The 21616-nt window shown below is 42.9% G+C and overlaps 2 protein-coding genes across 12 annotated transcripts in view; one reads left to right on the top strand and one right to left on the bottom strand.

Moving 5' to 3' along the window:
- Window positions 1-8372, top strand: part of LOC118269030 (WD repeat-containing protein 47) — a 39669-nt gene extending 31297 nt beyond the window's left edge. For all 4 annotated transcript variants that reach the window (XM_035583906.2, XM_050704138.1, XM_035583911.2 and 1 more), the window contains 4 exons: window positions 1591-1734; window positions 3701-3856; window positions 5263-5482; window positions 5604-8372. In XM_035583906.2, coding sequence (XP_035439799.2) covers window positions 1591-1734; window positions 3701-3856; window positions 5263-5482; window positions 5604-5749 — 666 coding nt within the window. In that variant the 3' untranslated portion in view covers window positions 5750-8372. The remainder of the gene's footprint in view (window positions 1-1590; window positions 1735-3700; window positions 3857-5262; window positions 5483-5603) is intronic.
- A 2468-nt stretch (window positions 8373-10840) lies between these two features.
- The window catches only part of LOC118264268 (uncharacterized), a 151601-nt gene continuing 140825 nt past the window's right edge, over window positions 10841-21616 (bottom strand). For all 8 annotated transcript variants that reach the window (XM_035576740.2, XM_035576754.2, XM_050704154.1 and 5 more), the window contains one exon: window positions 10841-12741. The gene's annotated coding sequence lies outside the window, so the exon portion shown is untranslated. The remainder of the gene's footprint in view (window positions 12742-21616) is intronic.

Here is a 21616-nt window from a genome sequence, read left to right as displayed (position 1 = left end):
AGAATACTATGTTTACATTGAAATGCTTCTACGAAATCTAAAATGTTTTATTTTATCTCGAATTACAAATTAAATTCAGTTTGATATCATTGGAAAAATGGTATCCTATTTGCGAGTACCTACTTCTTTAGAATATTTAGTGAATAAGCAATGCCGATAACTTATTAATCAGTCTTTTTATAATAAATTTGCTATCTTTTCCGTAATGATTGGTTATCTAATCGATAAATATTGTTATTTTTATATGAAATGCTTTAAACTTTGGAATGACGTAAAATTAGAAATATTTGTTATAATCCAGATACGTAGAAACTTAAAAATTTTGTTTGATGCTATCAAAGTAAAGAGTTATTAAAGGGAAAGTAAAATTTCTTTGAGACATTCGATGATTTACTTATACTTTTTTGTAATGCGGCCCACGCATTACAAAAAAGTATAAGTTCCTGTAAATCAGGTGACTTTACGACGACTAAACAGACAATGTGTAAGCTTAAACACAGGTATTTATTAAATATTCCTTTTGCTTTAAAATCTCAGCGTACAACTTCGGTATAGTTTTACAAGAATGTGTTCGTCAGTTGGATCTCACTTCCGCATTCCCTCTGCAACCGACATACGAATAATTCGTTAGTAGTTTTCTGAAGATAAAAACAATAGGCTCACCCCCTATTACATGGGACTTATAACACAAAAGTATAGCGGCATTTCGTGTCGTAACGCGCACCTCTACCTACCCCTTCGGGAATAAAAGACGTGACGTTGCTTTTAGTTTTCTGAAGAAAATAGAATAAAACTGAATGTCTAATAATAGCAAAGCTTGAGTTCAAATTGTCATTTATATTATTAAAAGTCTGTCACCTGTTCAGTGTTTGCCTACCTCTTTCCTATTTTCATTATGTCCACAATCTAATTAATTATAATATTTACAGCCCTGAGCAAACTGCGCGCTTAATTAATATTTGTTTTCATTTTTGTTTTAGACAGTGCCATAATATTCATCTTGTTCTCGGCATGAAATCCTTGTGTTTTGGCTGGAACAATAGAATTCTCTACCACTAGAGAAGTCATGTATTATTTAAATCCATTTTCAGCCAAGAATACCGAATTCCCTATATAAATAAGCTACGGAATGAATACACTGGATTTGATTCGGTATTGTACACTTAAGTATAATTTATTTTCGATTACCATTAAACTAAAAATACGACACGATATAAAATCAAATGTTACAAGTAAATAACGAATATCGTCGCGACGACCAAATTACTAGTGACACTAGAGAAAATATGAATGTATCGTTATGACAAAAAATCATAATCAATCAAACTTTGGCAAATAGGGGAGATTGATCAATCTTCGAACTGGATTATAGGTCGGTGTAACTTGTCAAGTAGTTGAAAGAAGTGCTCTCAACCTCCCAAATGATTTTCTATCTAATAAATAAGATCTAGTGTGGAAAGTTGTTAATGAATGTTTCAAATGTTAATACGATCATTAATCATTGGTAAAAATATATGAAGAAATAAGATCAGACAGAACGAAGTTTTGTTTCGGTTGTGTATCTATCACGAATTTATTTATTATTGCCAGGTTGAGCTGACGATGCACGATGGGACCGTCCGTGATGTCTGTTTCATCGAAGACACGTCAAACAAAACTAGTCTGTTGGTCAGTGGCGGCGCTGGCGACTGCAAGATTTACGTCACCGACTGCGCTACAGGCAAAACTTTCCAGGTAATATAAATTGTATATTACTCGAGTATCTATCCACGTCTCCACGTTCATTCATCGTAGAAACTTTCAATCTATTACTATTTATTACTACTTCGGTTTTATGTACTTACCGTCTGATGATGATGGCTTCTGCAGTTACCTATACATATTGATTATAATGCCAATATAATTCGAGGCATTATTTTGTTTATAATGAGTTTCTTTTTTTAGTTTACTGTGTTCAATCAAGGTAGTTGATCGGCGTAAGTTGGTGTTTATCCATCTACAAAAGATCTTTCTAATACAGAGGTCGATTGGTTGTTACACACACTTGTATCTGCACTTAGCAATCTACCAATTCAATAAAATGTAAACAATTATTATTTATTTTTATAAATATTAAATACAGACTTAGGTCCAACTAGACATGGTACAATAAAGCAAAACTGATTCCATCCATGAAATTTCACAAAACACTTCTGTACGCTTTGCAAACCGCTAAAATGATACATATACGTAGGTGGGTCAAAAAGTTCGCGGAATGGAGTTGAAAAATTAAGAAATTAAACTCAATTTTTTTTTCTATTCAATATATTCTATTATTCTCCCTTGACTCCAATACATTTATCAGATCGGTGAATTAATTTATTAATACCCACAAAAAAATGTTTTGTCGTCAAAATAGGCCGTTTCGGTTTCCATCTCTTCATTTCTACCCTTGAAGCTCTTTCTTCAATTTTGGACCCAGATAATAATAGCACGGGGCTAAATCTGGCCTATTGGGAGGATGTTTCAAGGTTTCAAAGCTCACTATTTGTGCAGCAACCATCGCAACTTGTGCCTTGTGCACGGGTGCATTGTCGTGCAAAAAGAGCACTCCTTTGGACAATTTTCCCCAACTTTTCTCCCTCACAGCATGTCGCAGTCGTTCCAGCAATGTAGCGTAGTTATCTCCAGTTATGTTGACACCCTTTTCCTTGTAGTCAATAAGAAGGATTGCCTCTGTGACGAAGACACATTGAATTTCTAGGGGTGGTGTACCCTTTTTGTGCCACTGCATCGAGTCGTGTTTGGACTCAGATACATAATGATAAACCCAAGTTTCATCTCTAGTCGTATTCCGGCCTAAAACTTCGTCCATTTTTTCACGATAGGTATTCAAAAACTCGCGACAACACTCAACTCGCCGCTGCTTTTGGTTTGGCGTGAGCATTCTTGCGCACACCTTTGACATACCAAGATGGTCGTGTAGGATGTTCAAAATGGTTGTAGCTGATACTCCGATGATTTCTGCAAGCTGCCTCATCTTCAAACGGGCATCTTCCAATATATTTTTATCTAGTTTTTCGACGTTTTCCAACGTGGTCGACTTGACAAGGCGTCCTTGACAAACCCCCCCCCTTCCGCGAACTTTTTGACCTACCCTCGTATGTATCACACACAAACACGTGCTGGCTGCATATTATGCAGTGTTTACGTTAGTCATTAGAGCACCTCATGTATAAGTGAGGACACATACGACCTACCTTATCCGCTGCGAATATCATTACGCACGCGATTTGTGGTTTTACCCTGCAAGGTTCGCCGCAACCAGAGAACGATCGACGTGGGACTCATTACCAGCCTCGTTGAACATTCCTTTTAATCCCACCGTCGCCTCTCCCATAAACTCCATGGTTTTAAAGCCTTATACTCTTTAACAATTTATTGTACTTTCGTTTATTTCAAACTAGTTAATTTACAGTGTAAAACCAAACTTCTATTATCTTGTTTTTCCTTCGGGAATCGAGTCCCTCATATTTCGATTTAAATAAAACATTTTATGGCGCTATAAACATCAACTGAAGCACGATTCGAGAGAAATCGCCCGTCTACCTCGGGGTCTAAGTATATTAAATCAATTCCATTTTCAACGGTACATTTGATTCGGTTCAGGGATTTATACAGAGTGATCGGTATTTGTAATGATGATTTTTGTTATGTTCAGGCGTTAAGCGGACACTCTGGACATATACTGTCCCTGTACAACTGGGGCGGCGCCATGTTTGTTTCGGGCAGTCAAGACAAGACTGTGCGTTTCTGGGACCTGCGCACGGGCGGCTGCGTCAACGTTATTTCGCCCCCGGCGGGACAGCCTAACAAGGTACGTGTTTAATTTAAGGTTGTCTCTTTATTTTACGTGCTCTTTCACTTTGTTTCATTACTAACTGTAATGACATCGAATTTTTTCCCCTCTGCAATATAATTTATACTTTGAAAGTTTTGACATTTCGGATACCATACTAACAACCGACGAGGTGAATTTTAAAATAGAAGTCATTATAGGCTGTTAACTGCAGTAACTGCGGTAGGGTTCAGTCGAAGCATATCAATTTCTTTCTATTTTCCTTCATTGCCTTGTTACGTGAAGTCGCAATAAGTGATACTCTAATTGCTACCTAGACAGCAATTACCTGACACCCCTTTCAATAACGGTGGAAAATTGTACGCCAGTTAACTACTCTCTTTGGTATCCCCTTTAAAATGTTTAGACTGATTGATAAGTCTTTGTGTTTTAAATTGTTTCTTGAAGTTATTAACGATAAGGCGACATTTCATAAATACATAATGTTAGGTACATCATACATTACATTACGAGCTCAATAAATTACAAGTTTAGACTTTGCCTGATCCGGAGCTCTGGCTCGAAGGGCGGGAGTAGGAACGGGAAGGTTTTTAGTCAGTAAGAGTCTGACATACCGTCCCGTCACGCCCAATGCGGTAGAAGCCATTGGCTGACTTGTCCGACTTAAAAAAAATAAGACGTCAATATAAACATCATTGACAATCTATTATAAATTACATCTAAATTACGAATATATAAAAACATCGTTTCCTGATCCTCTTCATGTAAAATATTTTTCATTCAATATTAGCCTATTGCGTTGCGTTTTCGTACTATTGCGAAGACTTCAGCGAGGCTCGTTACTTATACATACATATGTGTTGATGCAATCTACCTCATTATTTATTCAAGCTATTAACAAGTTCCGTGTCATCGGCGCTATTTGAATAAAAAATTGCCACTTTTATGATTAACAATGCTAATCATTAGTACGTTCTAATTATTTACTTATACTGATTTTCAATATTTAGTAGCTGCTTGTGTAACAGAAGTTATGTGGGATGGAAAAACAATGTTTAATAAAAGCGGTTTATTGCTCGCCCAGCTTATTAATGTCCATTGTTCAACAACGTTATAGATCATTAATCATAGAATTGTTTTCTCTTGTTGACTTTATACACATTCGTTCGTAGTTTTGTTTTGTAACCTTATAGGGTAGCGTTATTCGATATATTACTAACAGATGTTTGTTGCTTTTTTAAATCAAGCTTGTATTGTTGTGTGTTCTCTTGTTTACACTTACATAGATCTTATCACGGCCAAGCCAAGGGGCTAGCAAATAATTTAACTAAGTTAATCTTCGTGTGTTTGTGTAGTTTCGCCAAGTTCTTTTAATAATAGTTATGTTTTATTAGTTTTTAAAGAAAGTGTTTTTGTTGTATTAGGGATCGGCAGTGGCGTCGTTGGCGGTAGATCCTAGTGGTCGACTGTTAGTTTGCGGTCATGACGACGGCTCATGTGCTCTGCACGACGTACGCGGCTCCCGTGCACTGCAGCGCTTCACGCCCCACTCGGGCGACTTGCGCAGCGTTCGCTTCTCACCCGGCGCCTACTATCTGCTCACAGCTGGCTATGATGGACGCGTCGTTTTAACCGACCTTCAAGGTAAGGCTAATATACATATACTTATCATTGTCAACTACGAGGTCTACGACACTTCTAAATATGTGTGTAGTTTAATAAAAACGTTACATTAAATTATGCTAATACTCGATTTTTGATTCAGGTGATCTGACTTGCGCCCTGCCGAGTGTCCCCGTGGCCAGACACCCCGACAAAGTGATATCCGCCCGGTGGCATCCTGACGACTTCTCCTTCTTATCTACTTCAGCTGATAAGACCGCCGTGCTGTGGACTATACCCCCTGTTTAGCCTACATCCAACCGAGTCCCATCGGCTAGGACCAGAGCAAACGCTCGCGTAACGTATTGACGTCATCGATACCCTACATGACACGTAATCTCCACGATTCCACTACATTCACCGTGCCTCACCCAATAGCTTTGCCTTACATACATTTAAAAAGTAATAGAACAATAAATAAATAATAGTTATCACATAGGATTAAGCCAAACAAATACGCGGTGAATCTGGTTGAATCTGTATCACTGTAACTAAAGTACGGGAATAAATCGTGGAAGTATTTACATGAAGGTACAATTTATACGACAATATCGAACTTCGACCGACTGGACGGTACGATACGAACAAAAATAAAAGCACCAGTTTACGATATTTTCTAAATATCGCCTATGCATTGCACCGTAAATGATGCCTATATGCGACAATCTACATTCGCTTTTATCGCGACTATATAGCGACTATTTTGCTTGTATGCATCGGAATTTTTACAATTGCATATTAATATGAGCGTTAACACCCCTTGTGGTTGATATTTAGTTATGAATAATTGAGATGCTTAACCTCTAATTAGAGGTAATTAATTGTATTTTTGTAAAATAAAAAATAAATGGTGTTATTGTGGGCCTAATGTCAATGTACTGAAAGGCAGATCTAGTTAAAATATGAGAATTATTGAAATTTGTTTATTTTATCATTATGTGTTATGTCAAGTGACTCTTATTTGTATTAACTTACTATTAATAAATGTCGATGTTTCGCCCTTAAGTTTAAATAATATTAGGATCTAAGTTTAGTAAAAAAGTTGTGCTAAACAAACGATCCGCTAGTAACTGATGTTTTTGACATTTACTGTGCTGTACTGTTAATAGTGTCGTGCTGTAAGAAGGCATTTTAATCTCATTATTTAACTAAGCTTTAAACGAAATGATTTGTCCACAGCACCCATATAGAGTTAAGCAAATACGTCTTCTATACCTAATGTTAATTTGTTCCGTGGACGAGGCGCAATGTCTGTTCAGTAAGCGTAGATTACGTAGTCACAAGTAGGTAGTAATTTGTTTTGTCACAACAACCCTAGGTTTAGACGGTAGCCACGTAAAATCCACTAATGTACTGATCTTTAAATGTATCACACAATTCTAGTTCACAGTAGAACATGACTTATTTATGTACGGTGATACGGCAGTAATACTTCACAAATAATTATCTTTACAACACAGACAGAATTGTCGATTACTTTAAGAAAGTAGAGTTAAGACTTTATTATAATTTATTGGACGAAGCCATCCAGACAGAGTCAAATTATTTGCTTCCATGAGAACGATAAAAAACTTTAAAGTCAAAATGTAATAGAAATAAGTCTGTCTGTCGGTATTAGTGACGCTAGTTGCTCCTTCTGTAGCCTTTGGAGTGAAGCGAGCAAGAAACTCCTAGGCTACTTACAGTATTCAATTCCGTAAGAATGTAAACCGTTCACCGTAGCACTGATCAATATAATAAAACAGTTAGACAGGGATTTTTGACATATAATTGGATTTTATTACAATGGACTACGTAAATACATGTTTTAATATTTATATACCATTTTATTTGGTGTTCTTCCAGTTAAACCCGAGCAGAAATTTTGTAAATTAATGATTTATTAATTGTATTAATATTTAAATAAAATATAATCTTAAAGATTATACCTAATGTTACTTAATATAATGTTAATAAAAATAAAATGCAATTAAATTGTGTGTGACATTGCACAAATTTATTAAATATCATTGGTTTGTAAAGCTCATATTGAAATTATTTGCCTAGCTTATTATAACCTTGTCAAACAAGTACTTACATTAAGTAGTGTTTGATGTTTCTTGTAATCGGATGTTAATTTTTATTTTGTGTAATAATATGCGCGCGATTCGTTATTGATTCATTGTTACTGTTGATCACACAACTGATTAGTACGGAGTGACATTTTCTTTTACGATATAATTGTTACGTTCAGATATGAGCGGTGTATATTGTGGAAAACAGTCTTTTATTCCAGTTCTGACTTAACCAAATATTGCTTATAAAATTCATTCATCACATCTGTTCATGTGATGAATGAATAGAATAAGCCTATAAGCGGCTACTGCTGACCAAAGACTTCTCGCTCGGAGAAGGTTTGAGAATTAATCATCACGCTTGCTCAATGCGGGTAGGCGATTTCAAATCAGAAATTATAAGCCCAGGCTTCCTCACGCTGTTTTCGTTACTGGTTTTACCGCATAATTCTACTACAGTATTTTGTTGTTGATTTTGGATACCGCTCATAACTGAACAAAAATCATAATACATTTTATTTTCATATTCTAGTTTTGTAACTTACGTAAATTTTCGTCTCGCGTCTCGCGTGCCTAATATATAAAGTCAGTGTGCGCACTTGTAAGAATTTTATTAAGATTAAATTAATTATGATATATTTATATTTTTATCTATTGAAAAAGTTATTATTATTATCATTTAATGAGTCCATAACAGAAAATGTCTTAAAACTAAACCATCGAAATGTTAAAAATTATAATAATGATCTTTGTTAAACCGAATTTCTTTAACATGTGTATCCATTTATTATTTAAGAATATAATCACATTATTTACAACATGTCGTTTTATTTCTTGTTAGAAAACCTATGATAATATTTTCACTTATACCATCCATGTCACGTCTGGAATTTCATACGTTCGTTTGGGTTGCTTGGTTGGGAGATTGCAAGCACTACTGTAGAATAAAGGGTTCAATTTCAATGTACTGTGCGATTCGAATTTAAAACTCTCAGTTCAGTCTCTCAGAAATTATTATACGTATATATATGTGCTAGGTATAATATGACTGATCCGGAGCTGCGGACAATGTAACAGGTTACCGGGACTCCGGCTCAAAACTGGAGAAGGAACGGGGTGGCCATACTCAAGGCGGGAGAAGTCATTGGATCATTTTCTCCCTAGAGAGAGGTGCAATATGGCTAATGAGTATATTACACTAGGTTTTTGCTAAAAATAGCGTAATTTTTCAATTTGTGGTGTTACACCCTTTGTAGAGACAATTTGAAGAGTCATAATCCGTGTGGGAGTGACCGTGGCTAAAGTAGATAGGTACACTAATAAAATTGAATGTCAAAATTTGAATCCGTAACAAGTACCTAATAGCTTCGATATTCTTGTATATGACTTATATTTTGGGTGGCGATTGACGGAAAGTTTAAGGCTGCGCTAAAGACCACTTTTACAAAGTATTATAAAAAACTAAAAAGTACTTACCCTAAACTTGCAGCACCACTGACCATGGAGTCTGCAACGACGTTCTCTGAAGGGTACCTAATAAGGGGTTTACAAAGGTACATCACTACATAGTCAAAGTATCTTTCTCTGTCCCTATTTCCCTTTGTACCTATGCTTAAATCTTTAAAAATACGAAACGGATTTTGATGCGGTTTTTTTTAATAGATAGAGTTATTCAAGAGGAAGGTTTATACCTATGTATGTACCTATCATCATTGCACCCATGCGAAGCTGGGGCGGGTCGCTAGTACTATATGTAATATGTTTTAACCCTTTAACCGCCTGTGCCATACCTAAAGGCAACCGTGTCCCTGCCGCTCATGTCGTACCTATTGCTGCAACAGAGAACATGCATTTTTTTTTTCGTTCTGTTCACACGATTCCCCTTATTTACTGTAGATATATTTTTGTCTTGTAGCCGCGCGCTACGGGCACGGTACCTGATATTTAACTGGGCGATTAAAGGGTAAAACATGTAAATAAATCTCAAAACTATCTAAAATATTGTTCGTTAGATTATCAAATTGTTATTACCTACTAGCAGTTTCGGTTTTACCCACAATCCTGGATTAACGGTCGTGATTTTGATAGATACCCTGTAACTTTCGTAAAGATTAGGACTATCAGATGTACCTACAAAGGATTATTCAAATCGGGCTAGAAGCTACTTCTAAAGATTAGACTATTTAACAAATTCATTTAGGGAATTATTTTATTTATGTACCTACCTGTGTAGATAATATATATTACTAGAACTAAAAAATATGTTAGTCGTAGGTACCCAATTACATACTTTATATTGTAGACTAGCTTCCGCCCGCGACTCCGTCCGCGCGGATGTCGGTCTTCGCGTGGAAGTTTTATTTTTCCATTTTGAGTAACTCTGACAATGACATCTTATAAATATCTATTGGACCCAAATACGGCGAAGCCCATAATAATTAAGGAGATCCCTCTATTGAGCTACTGCTGTTGAGCTCGCGTTCTGTAGAATAAAACTGAAAAATTAAGATTTTTTTTCTACGTATTTTTTCAGGATAAAAAGTATCCTATTTTATGCCCAGGATAATAAGGTATAATTATACCAAGTTTCATCGAAATCGAACCGTTAGTTTTCACGTAATGACTGAACATACAGATAGACATACAAAAAAAAATCACATATTTGGGTTTGGTATCGATCCAGTAACACCCCCTGCTATTTATTTTTTCAATATTTTCAATGTACAGAATTGACCCTTCTACAGATTTATTTAAATTCTGTGTAGCTTTAACCATGCCCAGGAGTATGAAGAATAATTGTACCAAGTTTCGTTGAAATCTGTCGAGTGGTTTTTATTTCTATAAAGAACATACAGACAGACAGACAAAAAATTTTCTGATTGCATTTTTGGCGTCAGTATCGATCACTAATCACCCGCTGATAGTTAGACAGTACAGAATTGACCTCTCTACAGATTTATTATAAGTATAGATAAGAGGCAGAGGTGCACATTACGGCAATGCCGTTGTACAATGTCCACCCATTTTTCACCATTTGTATTATAAGTCTCATGTAATAGAGGGTGAACCTATACTGGGCACAATTCCAGACACCGTGCTACTACTGAGAAATTATCGAAAAACCGAAAAAAGTCCAGTAGCTCCGCCCGACACGGGAATCGAGACCTTTTATCCGGTAGTTACACTTGCGATTCTCTCGACCAACGAGGTAATTCGGGGATAAAAGGCGTGACGTTGCATATATACTTAATGGGTAGTTAACTAAGGAGATAAATAAAAAACACAATTATGTGGAGACATTTATTTCGGCAAATTATTGAACAAACATTTTAAAATTCTATTATGTAATGTGCTACTTACTATCCAGCATTAACTGTACGTTTTTCTGATTGGCTGACAAGCCTCGTTCGCCTTTACATTCTTTTGCTAATGTGCTACTTATTTTTTTTTTGGTTTTTTTTATACATTGCTCATAATATTATGTAAGTTAAATGTGTATGTTTTAATTATCCTATGGGATTACATGGTTATATATTGAGTAATAATTATTACACGGTGGTATTCAAGAGTGGTAGAAGAGTATCTATTCATCGTTTAATACATTAACATTATCAATATTTCACAAAGTACTAATTACCAACGAAAAACGATAGGATGACCAATCATCAATTATAAATGACAGAGTTAAATAATATGACTGTGTGAAGCTATAAAAATTTTAATGGGACGTCCCCAATTTTGTAAAAAAGGTCGCAGTCAAGGCTAAGTCGAAGCCAAGTTTACGAAAATTTATAAATTCATAAAATTTTGAGTCAAGTCTCGAATAATTGTCTTACGAACACTCCTAAATATTATACATTTATATCTAATCAGTTAATTTCATAGTTTACTAATATAATAATAAATACCTACTACAAGATATTACGCTTAAATGCCTATATACTAGATAAATACTTTACTCGCGGTAACATAACATAATGTAATATTATAACACAACAACAATGAACACAACAGATAAATTTAAATAACTATTTACCTATAAAACGTTAAGTGCTACAAATTGCCTCAAACAGCTTGGTAAATATACCTTGCACGAGTCGAGGCAATATTTGCCAGAACTTAACGTTTAGTCACGTGAAAAAATATGTCGTTCATTGTGACATTTAAATGATTTTTTATAGTAAATCAGCTCATCTCAAAGTAGAATGATAGGTAAGCCCTGGTTAGAAAAGTATGCCTTATATATAGGTAAGATTAATTTTATCATACTCTCAGATAGTACCTACTTCTGACTAGAAGTGACACAACTGGGATATCAATGGTTGTATGTCTATTGTCCACATCCAGTTACAGCTTGATATAAGGTGGACTGAACTAGAGTAGATAACATTATAGGGTCTGTCTATTTAAGTTGTCAAAAGAGAGATCAGATACAGTAACATTACTTCTTTTGTATTTTTAATTAACCATTTTGCTGGTACATATTGTTACACGTGACCATGAGAAGGTTTAATATCTAACACTTAGGTAATAAGTACATAATGGCCAGCACATGTATCTAAACTATGCAATATAATGTAACATAAGGTGGGAACATAGCAAAACTATCGAAATAAAGTACTTATAACAAATTATAAACTATGATAAATTGAAACAGCAGCACTCTAAATATACCTAAACAATTAATTCCAAATAAGTATGATATTTTATATTGATCCGATAAATGGGTTATGTTTAATATGTTTATGTAAGTATTACATTTAAAAGACTAATGACATTTAAGTAAGTTCCATCGTACAATTTGCCTCTGAATCTAATTTTCATACGAAACAGGTAAATGCGTTCAATCATGTTGAGAAACGGAGTTCTTCAGGCAACATCCAATTAGTAGAACTAAAAGTAAGTATCTTATTTAGAATGCGGGTACGCAATGACACGAGACGTTACATTTTCGTAAAAGTGTCCAATTATCATAAATGTTTAGGAAAAAACATATTTCTTGTAACATTTTAAATAAAAGGTTTAGATAATTTCATCTTAGGAAAGCGTACTTTGTTGGCAACATTCGACTAAAGTCTTTAAGAATACGTCTACTGATAATACAGCTTGTTTTTGAAACAATTTCAATTAGCCTCGCATTACCCTGCTTGCGTACAGCCAATTAGCTTCATGTTGATCCAGGTTAATCTGTAACAAAATAAAAATGTTAGTTAAACGTAACACAGACAACAATTACTTACGTATAAACAGGGTGAGAAAGTTGAATACGTTATTCTGAAGGTTCAATATGTTCTTAACTAAAGAAATGTTAGTCTCATCTGTGGTGGTAGCTACTTTAAATAAATACCATCAACCTGCAAACGTCTCAATGTTCAATGTTTGTCAAAAGGCTCACCAGAGTTATTACTAATAATAACGAAAACAGGATATTTTACGAATATTATGACTAGTTTTTAATACCTAGTGCTAAGTGCGACAATCAGCGAACTTAATATCTGAGACAATGGTTAATGGTGTATGGTATAGATACCTAGTACCTATTTGTTGAGGCAAAAGCTGTAATAAAAAATACATATCATATATTTTATTATTCTATCATATATTTAAATATTCTAAGTTAATACAAGATTTATTAACGAAGTTACCTACCCTTAATTTAAAATACCCAAAAGTACAGTTAAGTGCAGACCAATGTTAATTTATTCTGTGACCAAGGTCGAGGTACGTAGTTAGAAATACAGTCTGTCATTTGATAACGCAATGAATTTTTATGAAGAGCTTTATAATCTAGAGCGCGTGGTCATTCAAGTGAAACGGCATGGTTTGAGGTAGTTGAGGCAACTAAGAGAAAAATGTTATGTTATAAAGACTGAACTAAAGATCAAAGTACCTATACTTAACTTAATTTTCGCACTTTCATTATCAGGAAAGAAACTGTACGGGTCGGAGGGGTCGGACTGTGGATCTTTTCCTCGACGCACCCGAAATTTGGTCGGTGAGCAAGTGGACTGTATGATGATGAGAGCAAATAATTCTTGTACAGATTTTACTCAATACTTTAATACTTACAGATTTTTCATAGGTTACAAATGATGTTAACACGGGGACTGACTTACGCGACTACTAAATCAACATTAACACACTCTGACGATACATTGACGTTACATAAAAGGATCATTACAACACTTACATAAGTAATAATTCCTGTCCTGGGGGCCTACTCTAATTCAACGAAAAACGAAGTTTCAGACGAAACTGCGCAGATTGTATACTACAATTCTATTTATTGCGAACTTTCGTGAACAAAAATGAACGAATAAAATGAAGATAAATAAATAAGTAGTTTTTGATATGAAATTAAAAATAAAACGTTATTTCAAGTAATTATATTAGTAAATCAATAAAGGCTGAAAATTAAACGAAACTTCGGATTCGAGAACCGGAGTACGCCCCCTGGGCTCACGTCGCGGGTGTTCTGCGTTGGAAACAAGTTCTTGCAAGCCCACATGCATGTTTAAACCAGACAGCGGCGGCGCGGAACAAAGGATCGCCGCCGCTTCTTGATTTTCGTGTTCAAACATGCTTTTTAACAGGAACGATCATGTTTGATACATGTCGCGGGCGGCTCGCCACCTTACATTGCTGTCGTGCACAGAAACGGTTAATATTTGACATAGGACATAGGTACTTGATAAGAAAGACTTAATTATATTCTGCAGGGAATATTTCAGTTACATGCAAATACTTAATGCCTTGAATAAATAAAAGATAAGAATCAGAAACAGTATCTACGCGGTCGAGTTACAAGGTATTGCACCGTTCGAAGAGTATTGCCTTATTTATTACAAGTCGAAGGAGTTCGTATGCATTTCTATACTTGTTCTCATGAATAAACTGGTAATCTATTGTGAAGAAGAAAACGAATAAAAATGTTATGCTACATGAATACTTGTCAGCCATAGACTACGTTTAAGAGAATGTAGATATTTATGGAAATGATAAGAAAATAGCTGCTGCAAAGAAAATTGCAGTGTTATTTTTAAAATTTATTCAGAATACCAGACATGATTACTTCGTGTTTTCACTATGTTTAGAACGTCACGATTTGTAATAACGATAGTACCTATTTATAAGCTGTATGCTGTATAATACCTACCTTTTTTTTTTTTTTTTTTTTTTTTTTTTTTCAGGGGGAAAATCATCCAATGACTTCTCCCACCTTGGGCGAGGCGAGAGGGAGTGTCAGACTCTTACTGACTAAAAACCACCCCGTTCCTTCTCCTGCTTTTCGAGCCGGAGCCCCGGTAAACCCGCTAGGTAGTCCGCAGCTCCGGATCAGGCATCAGCCCTACTGGGCCCCATCTGTGGTGGTCTGATGGCTCTTTGAGGCGCGCGCGGAACGCTACGCGCCGTACGCACGGGTCTGGTTCTGTTCGGGCGGTGAGCTACCCTTACTCGCCGCCCGCAGGCCCGCACTTACGGTGGCCGGAGATCGTCCCGCGATCCCCGACGCCCGGAGTGTCTCTCGCGACGGCTGGGGCGTGAGGAGGTTTGTTCTCTCACGCGCCCCGCCTCCTCCTTAGCTAGCATGACTGCTTCGCAGAAAGAGGAGACGGCATCCCAGTCCCTCTCGCTCCGCACCATGGCCTGAACCAGTGCCGGGCGCGAGAGGTCGCCGTCGCCGACCACATCCCTGAGGACTTGGCGGTACTCAGCCCACGCAGGGCACACCGCCACCGTATGTTCTACCGTGTCCTCCGGGCGGTCCTCGCAGTGATGACACCCGGGCGTTTCCTCCCGCCCAATAAGGAACAGGAACCTACCGAAACTTCCATGTCCGGTAAGCACCTGCGTCAGGCGGTAGGTGAGGACGCCGTGGCGCCTCTCTAGCCACTCCTCAAAGAGGGGACTTACCGCTGCGATGACAGCGAGCCCAGCCCTCGGTTGCGACAGTCGTTGCTGCCATTCCGCCATGAGATCGCGCCGGAGCTCGTCCCGCCACGCACTGATCTGGCGCGGCAGTGGAGTTTCGCCCCGGCGGCACGCGTCGGCGCGCAAACTGAACACGTACGCGAGCACCTTCGCCTCCAAATCCCACGGCGGTAATCCGGCAAGGAGGTTCGCCGCCTCCCCGGAGATCGTGCGATATCCACGGATCACCCGGATGGCCATGACCCTCTGAGATGTGAGCAGCGCCCGAGCTGGCCGCCGCATCAGGTTCGGCGCCCACACAGGGGCGCCGTAGAGGGCCATGGATCGCACGATCCCCGCGTACAACCTCCGGCAGGAGGCATTTGGCCCCCGAGGTTTGGCAGGAGCCGCTTAAGCGCAGCCCCCGTCCGTTCCAACTTAGGAGCCAAACGTCGAAAGTGTTCCACGAAGTTCCATCGACTGTCGAGGACGAGTCCTAGGTACTTCATCGTCGTCTCGACGCCGATGGAAACTCCTCCCGCCGTTATTTGGGACCCACCCGGAGGTGGCGCGTTCCCGCGGCCATGAAAGCACATGGCCTCGGACTTGTGGAGCGCCACCTCGAGTCCCAATTGCCGGATCCTTTCAACTACTGTCGCAACCGCTCTCGCCATTAAGTTGGCCGCCGCCTGGTGCGACCTCCCGTGCGCTAGCACTAGCGTATCGTCGGCGTAGCAAATTACGTCGACGCCGTTCGGGAGGTCGGTGCGCAGCACCCAGTCGTAACCGATATTCCACAGGAGCGGTCCCAAAACCGAACCCTGTGGAACACCGCGCGACATCTCTCGCCGTTTCCATTCGCCCTGGTGACCGGGGTATATAACATACCTGTCTGTCAGGTAAGCCTCGATTATACGACGGAGGTAGGTAGGCACCCGGTGATACCGGAGTGCCTCCAGTATGCAGCTCCAGGGTAGGGAGTTGAAGGCGTTGGCGATGTCCAGAGACACCGCCACTACGACCTTACCCCTGGACACTGCAGTCCCCGTCGTGAGGTCCCTTACGCGCATGATGGCGTCCACCGTGGAGCGCCCTCTGCGGAAGCCGAACTGGCCATCCGCGAGGTCCGGCCCAATTCCGGACAAGTGCGCGACGAGGCGGTTCGAAATTATCCTTTCGAAGACTTTTCCCACCTCGTCGAGCAGCACAATGGGCCGGTACGCGGACGGAGAGTCCGCAGGGCGCCCCGGCTTCTTCACGAGGACCAGTTTTCCCGTCTTCCACTGAAGTGGGAACTGGCCCCTCTCCATGCATGCGCTGTAGAGACCGATTAATCGAGGCCTGAGAGCCTCTGAGGCCAGGACCCACGCCTTGCCATGCAGGCCATCGGGTCCTGGGGCGGTGTTCTTGGCGCCCATCCGGCGCACCGCCGCTCTCAATTCTGCCTCGGTCACCTCCGGAACGATGTCGTCGTCGTCGTCACTGTGACCCGCATTGGGAACCGCAGGGGGCGGAGTCATAGATGGAGGGGTAAAACCCCTCCGTAGTCGGGGGAACAAGGTGCCGACTACTTCCTCTACGACCTCTGGCCGGAGACTCTGAGTCAGTGGGGGAGCCCACGTGCGGAGCTTATCACGCACCATCCGATAAGGGCGCCCCCATGGATCTCTGTTCAGAGTCTCCAGCATCTGCCGGCGGGCTTCCTCCTTAGCCCGCCAAATCTCCGCCTTGAGGGCGGCCTTCGCCACCTTGTACCCCTCGTACAACTCCGCCTCTCTAATCTCCGCGTCTGGAGGGCGGATACGGAGCCTGCGGTGCCTGGTGTACTGGCGTCGCGCAGTTACGCACGCACTGCGCAGAGCAGCCAGCTCTTGCGACCACCAGTACACCTGGCGCTTGCGCTGACCTGGCCGAACCCGGGGCATCGCCACGTCACATATTCTGGACATGGCGTCCTGGAGCCATCTTGCCTCCTCATTGATGTCGGCAGGCCTGTCTGGTGGTATCACCCAAGCCTGCACGATTGCGGCTTCCAGGAAAAGCTCCCGGTCCAGCTGTCTTAGCGCCCAACGCGGGCCACATGGGGCCTGTCTGACTGGCGGGTCCGCGGACTCGGCGGAGACGTTGAACCGGATGTACCGGTGGTCAGAAAACGTCTCCACCTCCTCCATAACGCGCCAGTCAACAACACGCGGTGACAGAGCGGGGCTGGCGAACGAGATATCCACCACCGACTCACCCTGCATCCGCACACACGTGGGGACAGAACCCCGGTTCAGGACGACTAGGCCTGTCTCCAGAGCCCAGTCTTCCACCATCCTACCCCGAACATCGGTCAACCGGGAACCCCAAGCCAAGTTCTTGGCATTGAAGTCCCCGAGGACAAGCACGGGGAGGGAACGGAACCCGACGACGACGGCGACCAACTCCCTAAGGGAGTTGTGGAACTCGGCGAGAGTTCGGTTCGGAGAGAAATACACGCCCACCACAGCGATCTCTCCGAACCGTGCTGCGACACAACCCCGGCCTCTCCGAGCGCTCTCGAGAGTCGGGGTACCGGCGGCGGCCGACGAGATGATGGTCACCGAGCCGTCCAAGTCCGCCACCCAGTGATCCCTGGGCGGGACGAAATACGGCTCGGAGACTACGGCGACATTGATCGACCACTGCGCCATGCTCTGGAGCAGGAGATCCTGAGCAGCGGCGCAGTGGTTGATGTTCGCCTGGAGGAGGCGGAATGGATGCATTAATGGCAATCCATTACAACCTCCTCCCTGGCGGCATTAAAGCCGGCGCTTACCGCGGCGGCGGTGGCAGTGGCGACTGCTACGGTGGCGGCGGTGGAAACGACGGGGGCGGCGGAGGGCCTGCCCTTGCCCCTGGGTTTGGTAGGCGGGGAGCAGGCCTTGCTCCCGGCCCGGTGGTTGGCCGGCTTGCCAGCCGCCGCACATGCGTCGCAGTGCAGCGGGGCGGTGCACGTACCGGCCTTGTGACCGGGCTGACCGCAGCGGAAGCAGCGGTCGCTGCGGTCAACCTCCGAGGTGCATTTAACGCTCACGTGGTGGCCCACGTGGCAGCGGAAGCACCTCAGAGGCCGGACCTCGAGCAGCTTGACCTGCGCCGAGACCCAACCTACCAGGAGCCTTTTGCCCTCCTTAATTTTGTTGGCCGCTGTGACGGGGCAACTCACGACTACCGTTCGCAGACCCGAGTTGTCCGGACGGATGGTGCCTGCTTTGACCTGGTCAACAGGGCACCCTCCCGTCCTGGCGACAGCGGCCACCACCTCATGCTCCGTCACGGAGTCGTCCAAGCCCATTATTCGCAGATCCAAGCACTTAGTGGGCCTGGACACGCGAACCTCGTCCGCACCGAGACACGCCCGAAGCCTTTCAGCTAAGGCGTCAGCGGACGGGCCGCTGGTTGCGCCGGGGACCTCCAATAAACGGGCTCCTGTCGCGGTCGCTTTAATAGCGAACCCGTTAGGGGCCCCGAACTCCGCGGGAGTCACCGCCCCCTTCAATTTGGCGAGGACGTCGCCATATGTTACGCCCCTTTTCACCGCATCGGGCTGTAATGTTATCACTACAGCCGCGGTTTTAGGGGCGAGAAGCAAGGCCGCAGCGCGCTTCTCTTTGCGCTGCGCTTTCTTGCGGCGCTTTCTCGCTTCTTTGGCGACTCTCCTCGCCTCGCCGACAACCTGCCACTCATTGCCGTCTAGACCCCTTGCTGGTGGGGTAGGCTCGCCTGTGGCTGGGGCTTCAGCCTGCTGAGCCGCAGCACCTCTTCTCCTTCTTTTGCGTCCAGAGGACGCGTTCGCCGCCAATGTAGCTGGTGCCTGCACCGCTGGGGGTGCTGGGGTCCTCGTTGGAGGAGCCGCTCGTGGTCTCGCCACTGGTTGAGCACCGCAGCCAATCTGACCAGAGGAGGTCGAGCACCTGGCTGCAACAGCCGCATATGACCTCGAGGCCGCTAGCGAGGGACGAAGAAGTCTGCTCTCCAGCACATTAAAGCGCTGCTGGAAAGCAGTCATCTCCCTGCGCATTAGCCCGAGCATATCGGGCTCCGCCGAAGGTTGGGGATGGCTTCCTCGGCAAGCGGCAAGCTCCGCCTTGGTGGACCGGAGCTCGGTCTCCAGAGCCGCGTTGGAGGCGGATAAGCGCACCAGCTCTTGCCGCATTTGGGCCAGCTCCTGGTGCACTTTCCCCGCTGAGGGGACTCGACACACATCAAAGGCCGCCGCCATTATTTCGGCCTCCACCGACTTCAGCTGAGCGGCTTTGGTAGACTGGAACTTTTTCCCAGCTACCTGGCGGAGCGCTTCTCTAACGATTTGGCGCAGCGTCCCAGTGCCGCGCTCGCCTTCCATACCGTCGGCGTCTGAAACCTCCTTTATAGAGGAGTCTGAGAGGGCGCCACTTCTCAGGGCATCCTCCGCGGCCAGACGCTTAGCCGGCTTGGACCGCGCAGTGGCTGACAGCCTCTTGGCCCTTCCCCTGCCTCTACCCCGCGCAGTCGTGGGGATTTTAGGTGGGGCCGGGGCCTCCTGCGTGTTCGAGGACGAGGACAATCCTCGAACCTCCTCCGTCCTGGGACGCTTGAAACTCGATCTTGTCTGGCGCATTGAAATGACGCTCACGCCAGACACAGATGACGAGTCGGACTCCGAGTCCGATCCCTTCCGACTTGGAGCCCGTGTCTGGGACTTGCTGGACGAGTCCAGCGCCTCCCCACGGGCACCAGAGCCACTCGGGCCCTCTGCTAAAACAACTGGAGGCGAGCTAAGCTCGCCTACCTTCTCCTCCTCTGGTGGTTTGTTTGTTAATAATTTTTTTGTCTTCATACAGTTCCCACGAGTATGGGGGAAATATTCAGTCCACCCAGGCAGTGCCCCCTGTACCTGGGTAAGTGTATATTTGTAACCCAACTAGAGGGTCCACCGGTCCCCTAGCTGGGGGTGCGCTCGAGACTGACACTACTCCTCAGCCACGCATACCCTCGCCGCGCACCAGAACTTGGTATTGGAGGAATTTTTTATAGAGGTTAACTTCCTCGCGGTCCGGGCGATCAAGCCAAGACCCTCGTCCCGTTTAGAGTCATAAAACATGACTATGAGCTCTTCCCGGATTACGATGTCAACGGTTGCAATCGAGGACAACTTGTGCCCCGATGCTGCTCGTTGGCAGGGTGAGTGCACAACGAGCACCGTCCTTGCCTCTCCGCCACGCTCTCTGCTAGGTTCAGAGAGACGTGCGGAGTGACGCCCCTCGGAGGCGCAGGCCATGTGTCAGCACAAAGCCCGCCGCCCCCAGAACCCATCTCGGGTTCTTCCGCCCCGTCCAAAAGTTTGCTACAGGCAATAGCCTCTCCAACCCTATCACCCCCGTTAGGGGGACTATTACCTGTACCCAGGGTGCACCACGGGGAGGTCTTCTGGCACCGCACCCCATACCCAATTATTTTAAATAATACCTACCTAGCTAGCTGAATTATTTAAAATAATTCCTGGCAATAACACTAAAAACGAAGTGAAATTTTACGACAGACCTGCAAATTAATGTGATTGCGGTCAAAAACTTTACGTTTCAGCAGTTCTGGGGCCAAAAATTTAGAGTCATTTGTAGGTGTAAAATAAAATTCTTTTTTGCACTAAATGGCAGCTACCAGACGGTCGGTGGCCTCAAAAAAACAGTTCAAGGACAGAGCGACTTGCGGTCAGTCCTAGCTCAGTAGGTACCCGGGAATTAGGGATTACTGAAGCGTACCTTAAAGTTTTGATTATGTAAGTATTTAATTGCATACCTCGACTTGTAGTACATATATATTAATAAGTAGTTATATTCTTTGAAGACCTATAAAGTCAGTGTGAAGCTCATCTCCGCCACCGTGACGACATCCGTTCCTATTGACGTTCTTCATTATGTTGTATAATGATCAAACTTATGGGTCTTTGATCATTAATGGGCCAGATAATTGTTGAACCTTTGACCGACAGCGTCCTTTCGTCTTTCTATAAGTACTACATCTCCTTTATAAGTTCTGTTGTTGTGCTCCACGGGGTTCTTGTTTGTTACTTATACAGGGTGTCCCTGAAATCGACAAATCTGTTTTCCAATCTAAAGCAGTTGGCTAAGAATTTATGATTCCATAT

This window comes from Spodoptera frugiperda, chromosome 25 (genome assembly GCF_023101765.2).
Source record: "Spodoptera frugiperda isolate SF20-4 chromosome 25, AGI-APGP_CSIRO_Sfru_2.0, whole genome shotgun sequence".
Classification (NCBI taxonomy): Eukaryota; Metazoa; Arthropoda; class Insecta; order Lepidoptera; family Noctuidae; genus Spodoptera; species Spodoptera frugiperda.
Note: the sequence above shows the minus strand (reverse complement) of the source record. Positions and strands in the feature narration are given on the sequence as shown.